At 43.9% G+C, this 16,038-nt stretch overlaps 1 protein-coding gene across 1 annotated transcript; it reads right to left on the reverse strand.

Annotated features, from left to right (window-relative positions):
• Positions 1 to 13,448: 13,448 nt before the first annotated feature.
• On the reverse strand, positions 13,449 to 15,059 carry LOC125756115 (acetylcholinesterase-like). The gene has a single exon (XM_037660320.1). The coding sequence runs from the start codon at positions 15,057 to 15,059 to the stop codon at positions 13,449 to 13,451; it is 1,611 nt and encodes a 536-aa protein (XP_037516248.1).
• Between the last annotated feature and the right edge of the window lie 979 nt (positions 15,060 to 16,038).

A 16,038-nucleotide genomic window follows, 5' to 3' on the forward strand; every position in this document is an offset into this window, starting at 1 on the left:
TCGCTTTCAGCCAAGTGTTACAAGGTGGATGGACGTCTTTGTGTAAACTGAGTAGTTGTGTGCAGATTCTGGGCGTACCAGGCGTGTCGACTGCACCAGTGCCTAAGGCGTAGCGTATGGTCCGACGTAACATCAGTTTTGTCGAAACGAAGTTCCCGCTACGTTTCAATGATGTGCATGTAATAACTAGCAGTCGTTTGCGCTCCGGGGCCAAGCAACGCTCGACTATAGCTTTCTGAGTCATAGGAGTACATACGTAATGTTTACTAAATTGTTATAAAAGCGGACAGCCATCACTGCAAGCATAATTGACGTTGCCGCGTCATGACGCCTCTATAGGGCCTCTCAGAGCGCAGCTATTAGGCCCCCGTTCCAGCGTTGAGCGGCGTAGCCATCACCGCCGCCGTCGGTGGCGCAACCAATAGACATGAAAAAATAAAATTAGAAAAAAAAACACGCAGGATCGAATGGGATTCGTACCCGGGCCCTCTGCGTGGGAGTCGAGTATTCCACCACAGAGCTAGCTTGGATTTTTTTTCTTTATTCCCGACTTACACACTTGAAGTCACTGGTTACATAAATAAAACGCGTCGGCCGCGCTTTGTGGAGAACTAAAATAGAATTTGAACATGTTCACCGGGTTGTCCGTCGTGTCCGTGATAACTTTATTGAAAGTGTGGTGCATCTGAGAGAGGTGCTTCGCAGCTCCCTGACACATCAGTGTGGATTTCTGTGCTCGATGAATTAATTTGCATGAAAAAATTTTAATCTCGTGTTGACCACAGAGCTAGCTTGCTGCTTGAAAATCGTTTGCAAAAAGACCCTATACAGGCGTCATGTCGGGCAAGGAATCACGTTAGCTATGCAATATAGCGTGGCAGAAGAGTAAAATAACAACCAGTCATCACACAATGCTAATTGCGCAACGAGTGTTTGCTTTAATGCTTCCCACCCACTGCAATGTTCTCAGCTATAATTATTCATCGTCATCAGCCGCATGCAGCATCAACAAAGTGCACATGATACCTTACAGATGTGTAACGGGTACCTCGCTTATCCGCATAAAGACGAATAATGGCGTAGTGGGTGCTGTCCTACTTGACAAAAATTATGATGGATGGATGGACGGACGGACGGATGGAAACGGTCAAAGTGGCTTTGGTTCGCTAAGAAATACTTCACATTTTATAATGATCGGTACCTCTAGGGAAGATTCAAGGCACTACTCATAGTATATTAAGTTCACTATATATTCAGTAATTTCTGCGAGGGAATGAGTAAGCACACGTTGCAACTTAAAGGGACGCTGAAGGCAAATAACAATTTATGTCAGAGTGAAAGCTCATTGTATGACAACGTCTAAAACGGCAATATTATCAACAGCAGCGCCCTAATTACCGAGAAATTAAGCTGAATGTATCACACGATGAGCGCCACGAGCGGGACATTTTGGAAATGATATCGATGACGTGAGAGAGTCCGACTACAATTAATCGCTAGTAATCAAACGAGCTGCAATAAAAAAAAGAACCTTCCGTGCATCAACGTGCATCAAGAGACGTAATACAATGCGGCTTGTTCGTTTCTGTTTGATTCATGGAAAAAAGAACCTCTTTGGCGTTCCCACAGGGAATGGCGCGTGTGGTTCAAAGGTTCCGTTTTCGCCGAACTGCGCTTCACTCACGCGGTCGTGTCTCAGTGGTAGTTTCGGTATCGCGTACTGCCGCATGTAACTTAAAAGCGAGTGAATCCGAGCCAGTTGGTAAGAATGCATGGTTAAAAAACAGCGCAAGAAGACGCGGTCAAGAAAGAACACGCGCTAGTCCTGTGTTCTTTCTTGTCCGCGTCTTCTTGCGCTGTTTTTTAACCTTGCTGCGTGTGTTTTGCGCGCTCGTGAAAGTCGCTCTGACAGAAAGTTCGACAAAATGCCGCATGCATGTGATGTTGCCGGATGCCCGAATGGTGCACGCCGCCAGTGCACGCTGCCGTGCAGTAAAGACGGGCAACGTTGGGCACGGCAACAGTGACGTGAGAGAGATCGCTTTCAGGCAGGTGATCTGAAGTGCGCTAACGCGATGCGGACCACTGAACCGTGATTTTTTTTTTCAAAATAAGCACTTCCTTGGCACAAAAGTAGCACTACGAGGTTTCTGGACCGCTATTTCAACAATCAACGTCGACTTAATCTTTGCCTTTAGTGTCTCTTTAACTTTGCAATAAGGAAAGCCTATGCCTGCAATAACGCAACTTCGCTTTCGCGTCTGTGTGACAACAATTCTCACGTTATGAATAATGTGCTTACTGAATAATACCATCCATATTGTCGCCTTCTTCCACGCATAATGACAATTCTTTTTTGAACTCAGTCGGAGGATCACTCTTTAACGCTCATTAGGGCTTTTAGCTCGTACGTATACTTCTTTACGTTACCGTTTTCCCGGATACCGAAAGGAAACTGCGCATGCACGGGCTTTCACGGAACGTAAGCTACTCGCCTGACAGGCTTTACGTGTACGGCCCTATCTCGCAAATCCACCTTCGTTCGTGGCTGCTCGCGATATCCGCTTTGCGGAGACTCCAGCCGCCGAGTCAAAATAAGCCGAAGAGCAAGCGCCAAGTGCGATCACCTTGTTTCAGCCGGATTACCGAGGCTAGAGCGACCTAGAATACCGAATCCGTAAACGTGAGAGGCCTAAAGCCCCTGACAGGCTGGGTAGGTAGCGCCATCTAGCGGGGCCAAGGCGCCATCTAGCGGGACCGGCTCTGAATAACTACCGAAAGGGCAAAAATGAAATAAGGAGGGAGACATTTTACGATAATTCAAGGGGAAGCGCTTTACTGTCTGAAGCGAGATCGGGTAGCCTTAGAACGCGTAGTTATAAAGCGAAATTTAGTAAAGAAGACGAACAATACACGTGCTGCGGAGAAGATAAGGAAACGGCGGAGCATGTTCTGATTGAATGTGGAGATATCCACCCAGGTGTACGTTTGGGCACGAACCTACATGAAGCCTTGGGTTTTAGGGATAACAATGGAAAGCTGAGCACACCCGCGATTGAAATAAGTAAGAGACGGTTAGAGTATTGGTGGCAGAAAATTAGAAAGAAAGGACAAAAATAAATATTGGAAAAAATATGGACATTTTGTCGTAAAGGGGAGAGAACTGGGCTGAGAATTTACGTTTTTTTTTTCCTGTAGTAAGACATATTTGAAGTAGAGACATTAGGCCAACATTAAAAGAAGAAAGGAAAGAGAAACAAGTTTTTTTTTTTTTTTGTCATGCCTGGTGGCCCACTGTCACCACCCCGTTATAAAGGGGACGCTCATAGCATCCGTTCATCCATCCAAGGTGAACCAGGCAAGCACAAAATTGGTATTGCAGAAACATCGGGCATTCACTTCCAATGTAAATCCCTTGCAGCGGCATAATTACGAATGAGTTGCCTTTGTAATCATTTTTCCCTCAAAAACACTAAGCGAAAACAAACGTGTCCATGACCGTAGTTGCACGAAGCGTCACACGATGTCGACACCATCGTCCGGTAACCCGGTATTGCTACACCCCTTTGCTTATACCGGGATACTGCACACGCTAAAAACCTCTCTTATGATTTTGCCGCAGCGTTCATTCAATGTTATCTAAATTAAATGTAGTTTAAATGCAGTTATTATCACCATTTAGTGGTTTGCGCAAGCGTTAAGGTATACGTTTACGTACGTATGTAAACGTCTACGTATGGCGAGCTAAAACTTTTCTAAAAAATGCATTCCGGTAACACGGTAAACGCAATCCTGTATTCCGGTAACTCGGCAACGTTAAAAAGTATACGTACAAGCTAAAAGTCCCTATTATGGCTAAGCATAAGCTACATTTCACACATATACACCTGATTTCGGGTTTGCTCGAAAATCGATGCCTTATATTCGGATGACAGGAGGTCCCGATACAGTCTTCGACTTTGGGACCTCCTTTTGTTTACTAAACACATGTAACATTCTTGTATTCGTATCAATAAAAAAAATCTGAAATCTTAAATCTTAAATCTGACTATTTTCGAAACACAACGACCCTCTATTAGAATAAAGCGTTTCCTATTTGCATTATGCTTTTCCCGTTTCGCATGGAGCAGCAAATGGATCGGCTATTTTTAAGCCGTAGAATTGATTGTTGGGCTAGTTAGTCGTGCATGACTGGTTGAGATAAGTAAAGTAGTTGAGATAAGCGTAAATATCGAAACGACAAGGAACACAATAAAAGAGACGAGGACGAGCGCTTTTCGAGCTCCTCCGGCAACGTTGCACGGTAAATGACTCAACCTTGGCTTGACACGACAAAAAATAAATCGGCTGAACGAGCGCTTCTGGAGCAAGAAGAGTACATACACAATTTGAAAAAAAAAAAGAACACTTGTTCTTGGAATTTTGTAGCGTTATCTATACTTGCCTAGCCGGAGCCGATTTCGCGTGGATCCTCATGAGCCGTGCTGCGCATGCGCGAGGATCAGTGATGTCACACAACGAGCTCACCAGAGCCGGAATCTCACGCGCTCTCCGCCACCGCCGCGCGCGGCTCGCCGCTGCTGGTCTGCGCGTTCGGTAGGAGTGGCATCGTAGCCATAACACACACTGGCGCCGGCGCGCGCGCAGCTATTCGCCTTCGCTGTGCACTCGCCGTCTGACACAGCGCTGGAGCCGCTTGATAGCGCCTCTGACTGGCCTCTGCAGGTGGGTAACGCCATGGAGAAGCAGAGCGCAAATTCTGCTCAACGACGCAGAAGAGCCGAGAAGCTTATCTCATCGGATCCCGAAGTAGTTGCCTGGCAATAAGCGGTTCAGCGTAAGAAGAATGAACGAAGAAGGCTAATAATCCTTGACAATCTGGAAAGCTAAGAATAATCAGCTGAGCCTTTGCTAACGCTACGTATATCCTGGCATAGCCGAGCTAAGCCACTGCAAACTATTTATCGACTTTTACAAGGTCTTTCGAAAGTTCATCATAAAACGCTGTTAAATAAATTACATTACTATGGTATTTGAGGCCAGGCCCTATAACTAATAGGTTCTTACCCATTCAGCAGACAAGTCGTATGCATTAAGCAATTCTTATTCCGGTGCATGAAGGAAAGAAGGTGACTTTTAAGGGCTCGTTTTCCTTTTTTAGACACAATATTAATGAGAACTAACAGACAATAATGCCAAGGAAAGTAAGGGGGTGTTATTTGTAGTAATTAGAGTATAAATGTGAAGAGAGTAAAGTGGATTAAAAGATAACTTGCCGCCGGCAGGGACCATCGCTGTGTGGAATGCCGCAGGGAGTGTGATGTTCTACAAGCGACGCACTACCGTTCCCGCCAAATAGGCGTCAGCCGCTCCGGGACGCACAAGCTCCGGCTTCCGGTCACTCAGCCGCGCGGCCAGAGCGACAAGGCATATTAGGTTACGTTTTCCCCTTCACGAGGGACGCAGCGCACGGACCGCGCCTCCGCGAACAGGCGTCGTTTTGGAAATAAAGGCAGTTCGTACCCACCAGCCGAGCGGTGTGGTTCTTCCCAAGGAATGCCACACAAACCCCGCAACGTAACAGGGAGTATTTTGGGACCATCATTATTCAACATCCATGTTAAGAACATTGTAATTATTTCCAGCGAGGCTAAATACATCATACATGCCGATGATACCAGTATATTCCTTTCAGGACATGATATTAACGAGCTTATAAGTGCTTGTAACAATACGATGAAAGCGCTAACCAAGATGGTCAGCAACAAATGCTATGCGCATTTATGAAGACAAAAGAAAAGCTACTGTTTAGACCTAAGGACAAAATCATTCCATGTCACCAAGATATAATGCTGAGTACTCGCACAATAGAAATTGTCGACCATTTTAAATGCCTCGGCACATTTTTTTTCCGAGATAATGTCTTGGGATTATCATGTGGGATATTAGTGAAGGCGCAGCAGTTATACAATCATACATTAAGCCGAAACTTCAGATTGGAAACTCTTAAGCACATAAAAAATCTGCACAGTCTAGCCAACTTATGAGTTAGAAATCTAAATTACCCCACTCGTCCTCGAGAAAAGAGAAAGGTAAATATAACGCGATTAAACACCGGCAAACAGCGCTTGTCCTACACTCTCCCATCTCTTCTGAATCACTACGGTCTTAACAATTTCGATTTTTGCACTTTTCATATTAAGATGCCCTTAGGTTATTTGCAGTGGCGTAATACTTGACCATCGAATCAATAGCAATTACTTTCAATTACACAGTTTGTTTTGAGTGTCAAATCAAAACTCTAATATCTAATTGTTTTTTTTAATTCCGTGTAGCTATTTGTAAGAGGGTAATATCAATAATGTCTTTTCTGTATATAGTATATCGTGACTCATATTCATGTTTCGGGGGTAAAAAATCAGGTTATGTTTCTGAATTTTTTTACAGAGAGTGTAATAATTTTGTTTTGATTCTTCTATACCTATGTATGAGAATTACAATTTCAGTGTGTATGCCCTGTTGTAGCCCACTGCCCGTGAAGTGCCATATTGTCATGTTGTTTACCTTCGTGCTGATACCGCTGCAACTTTTTCTCTTTTTTTTTCTTTTCGCGCTTTCTTTTTATGGGGCTGTGAACTAGTCAAGCTGTTTTATATACAGCGTTTTTTTTTTCACAGTCCTTTCTTTCTGTACAAGAGAACGAAAAAGAAACTTGACTTGACACAACAAAACTCTTGCTTCGAGGCTTATACAAAGTTTTCGGTCGCAGTTTTTCCGTTGGACCAGCTGCAAATCGGTAACTGAAGCCGCAGCTCATTCTGGCACATCTTTCTTCGTTTTACTTCACACGCGCGTTCGCTGTTCCTGACCTCCTCTAAGCAGCGTAACCGATCTCTGGGTCGGTCCCCTCTTTTGGGTGAAATAAAAGTTTTGATCATCATCATCACCCTCCGGGAAACACGTAATCACTTTATCTTCTCTCTGGACAAAATCTCTATAGAACTGCTCAAGTGTGCAAGTAAAGATAATCTAACAACCGTTATGATATCAACTGAACGCGGCAGGTAATATCGAAGGGCTCACAAATATTGAAAAGAAAAAATAATAGAGAATGTAATTATTCATGCGTTGCATATATATATATATATATATATATATATATATATATATATATATATATATATATATATATTATATATATATATATATATATATAATATATATATATATATATATATACACCGGATTCTTTTTTGCAAGGGAAGGGCGACGAAACTTTTTTGAAAGCAGATTTAAATCTGCGTTCAAGAAAAGTTCGTCACCCCTTCGTTGCATATATATATATGCAACGGTATAACGGTATACATCAAAACAACGACAGACTTCAGAAATCGCCGATTACTCACACTCTTCAAACAAGCGTGCATTTAAGCGTTATATGTGTTTGCAGTGCATTTAAAAATTTATTTTCACCTCCGATTACGCATAACGTTACGTCATAAAAATGCTAAGATTCTGAAGGCTGTCAATGCCGTCCTAAATTTCTTACGAGAATGAGTATACTTCTGCTCGAAAACCATTTCAAAGCTACTTGATATTTCACACGCTTTCTCATATTGTATTTTACTACAGCTGAAAACGCTCTTCGCGCGCCACTATCAACATGATAACAGATGAAAACGCGTTTCTTTCTTGAGAATTAACGAGAGGACCTTAACGAAATCCTGGCAGAGGCGCCATCTGTGCACCGTTTCCTCAAGTTAACGGAGCCATCAAACGCACCTGCACGTCATGAGAGGTCGCTACGATCAACGAAAGGTAGGAACGTCGGCCGCGTCGGCGCCTTGGAGAGCTGCCAAATCTACTAGAAATAGTTGCTTGGCGGGATGTGCGAGCCGAATACGCTATCACGAATAAAATCTCAGTATACACGTGCATTTGATTCATTTGATCGAACGAGGAAACTGTTATTGTATCCGGGTGGTATGCTTACGCAATCGGGAAATTTCAGCCTTGCGTTCGTTAGAAGTGCCATATATATATATATATATATATATATATATATATATATATATATATATATATATATATATATATATATATATATACCGGTTATCTAAGTGGGCTATGGTGCATCCAGGCCTGCTGACATTTGCATGCGTTCATTCATTTACTTTATTTTGGTTGTTGATTTGCTTCAGGTTCAAATCGTTGCGGAAAGAATGGTACAGGTAATCACGAAAATATACTTGAGCAGCACTTAGGGTAAAGGTATTGTGTTGTTGACGGTTGCTTAAAAAATGAATTTTCTAACATAGTGGCACTAAAAGTAGTAAGGTGATTCCATTCGAGCTTATATATATATATATATATATATATATATATATATATATATATATTTCGCGCTCGCATAGTGAACCACGATTCCGATGTGCAAGAATTCTATAGGCAGAAGTAGACAAAAAAACTGCTGGCGAAACGTTAGAAGCGTTTCTTATTCAGGAAATGAGGTGAGGAGTGTGTAAGCGACACTTCCATTGCGCTGTACAATGCTGAAATTCAATTTATTTCGCGCCTTGTTTTAATTTTCTTTCATTTTCTTTTTTATCGCACCTTGTTTGGTTCTTGGTTGTTGTGACGGTGCATCTGAGCAGCTTGTTGGTGGATAAAGGTGTGGATCTGACTTCAACAAAATCAGCTGTTAGTGTGCGCCTGTGCTCGTCTGTTCCTTGCTGTGTGTCCTGTGTTAGTTGCACTACTTACGATGGTTTCTATGTCAAAACACCAACTCTCCCAACAGTCAACTCTTTTAAAGGGTTGAAAGTCGATCGTTGCGAATGACATTCACAGAATGTATCCCATGAAATTGTCCACGTTTACGATGATTTGTGAATGGGGGTAGACAAGCATGTCCTTAATAGATGTAACACTGGCGAAACGGGAATAAGTAGACGTTATGTGAGTGAGGGGTACTGTGGTAGCACAACCCCTCAGGCAAGTCTTATCGAACCCTGTAGTTGCACCAAAAACTTTGATTTAGCAGTCTAGACCACTCCCATGGCGGAACTTTCCTGTGCAACATGGCAAACTACATACCAAGTGTGGACGTCTAGAACTCCGGAAAGTTTTACAATTGTAGTGGGTGATGACTCTATAGCGCATTACACTGTGTTATTCTGGAGTGAGCTAGCTGTAGTAGCTGTGTAAAACTTATTTTGCGGTTGTTCCATAGGCGGACAATAGCGGGTTTGCACGATATTGTTTATTTGTTAATTATAAAAAGACTGCGTGGCTCTCTAGTAATATAGGACTAAATTATGCAAACAGAGGTACTGCTTGAAAATACATGGGCTTTTTTTCTGTCTACATTTCTGAGCTTGCGTGTTACAGTACTTCGTTTACATCACGAAAAAATAGGAGGTTGTAAATGCGATGTTCATGACTACTGTTTTTTTCTGTGCTCAGCTTTCGTGAACCTGAGAGGGTTACCTAAAGTGCGATTATCTTTTGACCCGGTAACGCAGCAAATAATTTTCGCGACTCACTAGCCTACTTGCATGTCGAGAGTGCTTAGAATGACGAGTACAAGCAGGGCAACTAATGAAGCTAAAGCGGGCGCCAACGCCAGTTCTCCGTCGGTCACTGCCTTCGAAGGCGTTGGTGTGAAGCGTCGCTTAGTCGGCGTCGTACTTGGAGGAGCCTCTGTCGGTGTGTGTTCGCTGAAACAAAGGAAAAAATGGATTATATAGGCCACGTTTATCTTAAGTGGAGCTCATGATTAAAAGCATCAAATATGCGTTTCATTGCCTGTTGAACAGTGAAGTTGGGGATCAAGTGGCTACAGTGCTGTTAACCACTGTCTGCAACAACTATATGAAGGCGTAAGCCCCATGTGGCTCATGTTAAGCAATTAGAAGTGATAATTAAGTGCATAGGTTGAATCAAATGTGATTTAAGGTGAATGAAAAGAAACGAAAGGTAATTCAGTGAGTGTCAGATGACGTCACATACAATAAATGATGCTAAGAGCAAAATCCTTAATGTAGTAATAGTTTGCCCATTGATTATAAGTGATAATTAAGAGCATACGGTGAATATTGCGTGAAATGACGTGAATTAAAGTGAATCAAAGTTTATTTATTGAGCAAAGCTGAGCAAAGAATGTTAACAATGTTATCAATTCTATTTCCGTGTAGGTGCAATCAAACTCTCATGCTCACTCTGTTTTCCATTTGAACCTCGGTTCAACGGATCGCTAGGAATTATTACTCTCAGTATTGTAAACCGTTGTTTGCAGGGGTCAAGCTACTGGCCTTGATACTTTTCTCGGCTGCACTTATTAGGCTGTGTGCCTGATCTAAGAGCTGTCGGTTTAACTACCCCATAAACATTGTTATAGGCTGTTGCACACTAGCAATGCTTTCAGCAGTGAATAGGAAAACAGATGTCCTGCTCACTCTCTGTAAAGGATCGGCTTCCACAGTGCGCAACGCTTTCTCTTGTCGTCTTCGAACGTTGTGTAATTGTCCGGTTTCAAGAGAAGAACAGGATATCCCCCTGTGCCGTACCTCTTCCATGCTACTCCCGGCTTGTCAATCGCTGGTTTCCTGTAGGAAAATTGTACGTCGTGGTCAGTACAATAGTTTCACTTGCTGCAACCCTTGCACCATAAGCTGTAGATGGCAAAGGCCGCACGGGCCATAGACTGAGGGCTCCACCTTCGACCGGTGAATTTCTTTGTGAGAATACAATTCATTCATTCATTCATTCATTCATTCATTCATTCATTCATTCATTCATTCATTCATTCATTCATTCATTCATTCATTGTGGTAATCAATTTCATGCGAAGCAGTCAGCGAGCAGCTGCATAAGCCGGATTTTTGCTTTGAGCCAAGTGTTACGAGGTATATTGACCTCTTTGTGTAAATTGAGTAGTTTTGCACATATCGTGGGCTCCCCAGGCAAGCCCAACACTGGCATGTAAAGGGTAGCTCATGGTTTGATGTAACGTCGGCACTCACGTTAGAACAGAGGCGTCGTGCTTGTCGCGAAGAAGTGCACGCTACGGTGCGACGATGTGCATATCAGAAGTAACCTGTCATAGGCGTATTCGCGGAACGCTTGACTATAGCTTGCGGAGTCAAGGTGTGTATATGTAAGTTTATTACATTGATATAAAAGCGGACAGGCAACACTGCAACCATAGATGGCATTGTCCTGACATGACGCTTCTATAGGGTCTTTTTCAGTAGTAGTGTGAAGCACTGGCCTTGCTCGGTATTAGAATAAATGGCTGCCATGCAGAAAGCTTGGGTTCGATTACGGCTCAAGTAGGGATTGTTATTCTTTACTTCCATAGCAATATTTCACCCATCGACAATGCAGCCGACGCTGGCACCGCATTTTCTGTAACATGGGCTCCTTCACGGTATTGTGCTAAGGTTTCCAAGGTCTGGGTTGATTGAGGCTGTGAATTACCTGTGGCGCATACCCGAATACCACGCGCTTCAAACGTTTCGCCAAGAGGGCTTTTAAAAATGACAGCGCTTTGAAGTATATTGTGCATTTAAACACAATCGTTATACCGGGTGTTTCAAGAAACGTGTCCGAAATCCTCAAGAATCAGAAAAAAACGCCAGGCCTGCGCGGAAAGCGCAGCACAGTCACAGCGAAAGCTGGAAGAGCGGCATTTCTAGAGCCCGTTATAAACTCTCCTGTGGCTACTAATACATGTACATTAGCAACGTACCCACTACGCCACAAAGCGTATTTTTTGGGAAGTTGGAAAGCACCCAGCACGACATTATTCGTTGTTCTGCGGAGAAGCGAGGTACCATATGCAAGTGATTATGTGCAGTTTGTTGATGCGGCGGTTGATGACGATGAATAATTATGGTTGTTCCCTTTGTAATGGGTTGGAAGCTTTAAACGACCCACTAGTTACGTAATGCATATTGTGTGACGCCCGGTAGTTATTTAACTGTCCCACCACGCTTTATAACATACGTTAACCGGAGAAACGTAGAGCGAGAGAGAGAGAGAGAATTGACTTTATTGAGACCCTGAGGAAATGAATCATGGGAGCCTTATGGGCTTCCTTGGCAACCAACAGAAGTGCACTTGCGAGGAACCCACTACGCTATAAATCATTGTAATTATTGAGAAGGCACTGTTTCATTTTTCGTCATTCTACAGACAGCCGTGGTACCTGCTAAACGCATGTAAGGCATTATGCGCACTTTGTTGATGCTTTGCGTGATGACGATGAAGAATTGTGGCAGAGCTCTTTGTAATGGGTTGGAAGCATTTAACTACCTACTCGTTGCGCAATTCACATTGTGTGACGCCTGGTTACAGAATTCGCGTTGTGCGACGCTTGGTGCTTATTCTACTCTTTTACCACGCTATATTGCATATGCTAATGTGGTTCCTTCCCGACATGAAGCCTGTATAGGACCTTTTTGCAAAGCAGTTTCAAGCACCGGCATGGCTCAGAGGTTGAATACTGGGCTCCCACGCAGAGGGCCCAGGTTCGAACCTCGTTCCATCCTGGAATTTTTTTCTTATTTAGTTTTTTTTCTTATTTCGAGCGATACTGGTTACGGACACCGGCGGCGGCGGCGGCGGCGGCGGCAGCGGCGGCGGCGGCGGCGGCGGCGGACAACTACGGCACCAAAAACGGCCGGTGAAATGATCTCATAACAGCTTTCGCTGTAAAATGCGATAGTATTTGCTCGCTGACTTCACAAATGCTTTTTCTGTAGCAGCAGGCATCTTAAGATAGTTAAAGACATCATTTTCGACAGTAATTAAGAAAGTTAAGTTAAGTAACTTTTTAATTAGTGGAGTTAGGCGGTTATGTCAAATGGGAGATGTTGAAATTGTTCATGCGAAGAAACCATCGCAGTTTTGTTATATACAAAAAGCAGCCTCTATAGTAATTATTGCAAAGTGATGAAATTCAACCAAATTCAACGGCGAAGCCAAAACTGAAGCTCCGATGAGCGCAACAAACAGAGGACCAGAATGGCATCATTGTTCAAGACAACGATTACTGAGGTGTAGGAAGCTCACTCATTCTGGCCGTCTCAGAGGAATATGGCAGTAGCGCTCTTCCGCATTTCGGCTTCACGCTAAATTTGGGTTAAATTCATTACTTCACAATTATTGCTAGAGGCCGCTTTTTCAAAATCACAAAGCTGCAACGGGTTTTTCGTATGAAGGACTTCAATTCTTCCATTTGACATAACCGCCTGACCCCACTAATTAATTTAAATTTTTAATTACTGCCCCAATTGAGGTCTTTAGCCATCTTAATATGCCTGCGGCTACAGGAGTAACAATTGTGAAGGCATCGAAGAAATGTCGCATTTCCCAGATTTTTTAGGATTTTGGACATATTTCTCGAAACACCCTGCATAGAGGAAAGGTGCACTTACCCTGTTTTAATGAACGAACCCCAAGCAGTCCACGATTTCTTTCATGAACGCTTCATCTTTCGTTGTGTATTTCTTGGATACCATGAGATCTCTTATGTCCTTACCCATCGCGTCGGTGAAACGGCTCTGATCGTTGATGAACGGCAAAGACCCCATTGTGTAAAACAGTTCCTCACCATGCGTCACACCCATCCACTCGTCATAAAAACTGTACGCAGGTCGGTGGCCGAATAGGTACCTGTACGTCTTGACTCCCCGTTTGGAAGCGCTGTCGGCGAAAAGTTGCACCGGGCAGTCGAACACCGCGTCGCCTAACATCTTAGAAAGCGTATCCTGGACTTCTTCAAAGCTGTGCTCCTTGTCGTCAGGGCCGAAGTAAGCCCGTACAATCTCCTTCGACTTCGAAACAGGGAGGTTCAATGTCTGCGCCATGATGATGATACAGACCATTCGGTATTGAGACTTCAACATACCCAGTAGTTCATGGAAGGCGTCCTGTAACACGCTAAGGAACATTGTAGCCTCATTTAGAGTAGTACCCAACAGTAGTTCTCCGATACCCATGTCCGTCCACGACTGTGGTGTCAGGATGGAATGCGGTAAAAAGTCATCCTTGTCGATGGGCACGAACATGCGCTGTACGAAATCAAACTTACTGACGGCGTTTAATATAAAACTCGAATCTAATCGACGAAGACAGGCGATGACGTCTTTGAGCTGCTCCTTGAGCACTTTTTTCGGGTCGTAGCAACCCAGGGCGCCTGCCGCACTTATGAACTTCCCTTCTCCCCTGAAGTATATTGTTGCTACCATGGACAATGGACTTCCGCTTTGCATAATGGCCCTCTTGAAGAGCCCCTTACTGTGAGGAGACACCACGTGGAGTCCAACTGACGTCGATCCAGCACTCTGGCCTCCCAATGTGACGTCATTCGGGTCCCCGCCGAAGCTCGCTATATTTCCCCGCACCCACTTCAACACCATGTTTTGGTCCCAAAGGCCCATGTTCCCCGGTATCTCCGGGATCTCAAGGGAGAGAAAGCCATCGATTCCTACTCGGTAATTGAAAGTTACTACAATAACGTCCGTGAGTGCCACGAAGTTTGCCGGATCGTAGATGAGAAGAGCAGAGTCACCCCACTGAAAACCGCCCCCGTGAATAAACACAAATACAGGGATTTTTTGCTTGCAGGTAGCGTGCGGCTCAGCACATACAGATGTTGGCTTCCACACGTTGATGTATAGGCAATCCTCCGAAGAGTTGGTGTAATCCAGTGTCATCTTGGGAATCAGCGGGCACGGCAGCTGCTTGCACGCTTTCGGCTTGGTCGTGGCATTGTGCACTCCTTTCCAGGGAGAAATGGGTCGCGGCTTTTGAAAACGAAGTTCACCCACGGGAGGTTGCGCGTACGGTATGCCCAGGTAGGCGTCGACATGCTTGTCACCGACTGGCAAGCGGACTCCCGCCAACAATCCGGAGCCGACACGGATGATGGGAGCTACGTTTTCACTGCACACTGTGGTGGGACCGAAAAATAATCCAACCAAGAAAACGCAAGTTACAACATTTGTGAAGCTCCGACGGGAGTGGCGCACCTGAAGAGGCGAGAGAAACATTTCTGCGCCTCTAATCGCGCAAAGTGTTTACCACAGAAACCCGGCAAGAGGCGTCATGGTTATTACTACACTGACGAGGTCTCTATAGAGGCTGCTTCAAAACATGAAGTGTCCTTTAATAGTCCAGCGAATCCTCGTGAGGAGGAAAGGGGAAAGTGTCCTCGAAAGGTGCCTCGTTGCGCGGCTCATTGTACATGCGCTTCGAATGACATTGAAATGAACGCCGCGAACTGTTTACGTTGAACGTGTTCAACCTCGGTCTATTTTGATCAGCGTTATGGAAACTACATGGTTCAGGGAAAGCTATGAAGGAAAATCGCAGCGGCCTTCGAGTTGGTGGCATTGAACTTCTAAGTTGATTCCAAAGCTGATGTAGTGAGAGTGACGTTGTTGTGTTATCGTTTACGCATGTGGCACGTTTATTTTTTTTTTGTATAGGCAGACGTACGTAAGGATTTTGCAACAGTACCGGAGTTTTAAATGACAGTATTGAGTCTTCACGAATACGAAGAAACCTTTAGCCGTACAGAAATTTGAACAAAATAAAAAATTATCTCAGGATTGGTTATTACGGGGCCTTGAGAGAACTACGGGTGCATACGACTGAGATAATGGCATTACTTTTCTTGGCGTTTCATTTACGTACTTACCTTAAGTACAAGAATTCCAAGAGTTCCACCTATAACTGTGGCAAACAGGACGGTTCGTGAATTCCCGGTGACGTATCAGGGAAAAAAAATCTGTGCCGGCTGCTTTCACTTGACAACCCTGTATCTCACTGGCACGCAAAATAAAAGCAACAGAAGGGCTTGCAACAGCGAGAAAACAGAAATACGTTCTAGCACTGACACTGCTCAAGGCATCAAGTTGATAATTTCTTTGATTTGTTTTATATCGTTCAAATTTGTGTGGAACGCTGTGCCAAGGTTCTTTTGGGCCATATAACGCCTTTTTTTCTGCAAGGAGGGAACAACTAAAT

Source organism: Rhipicephalus sanguineus, chromosome 5 (assembly GCF_013339695.2).
Source record: "Rhipicephalus sanguineus isolate Rsan-2018 chromosome 5, BIME_Rsan_1.4, whole genome shotgun sequence".
Taxonomy (NCBI): domain Eukaryota; kingdom Metazoa; phylum Arthropoda; class Arachnida; order Ixodida; family Ixodidae; genus Rhipicephalus; species Rhipicephalus sanguineus.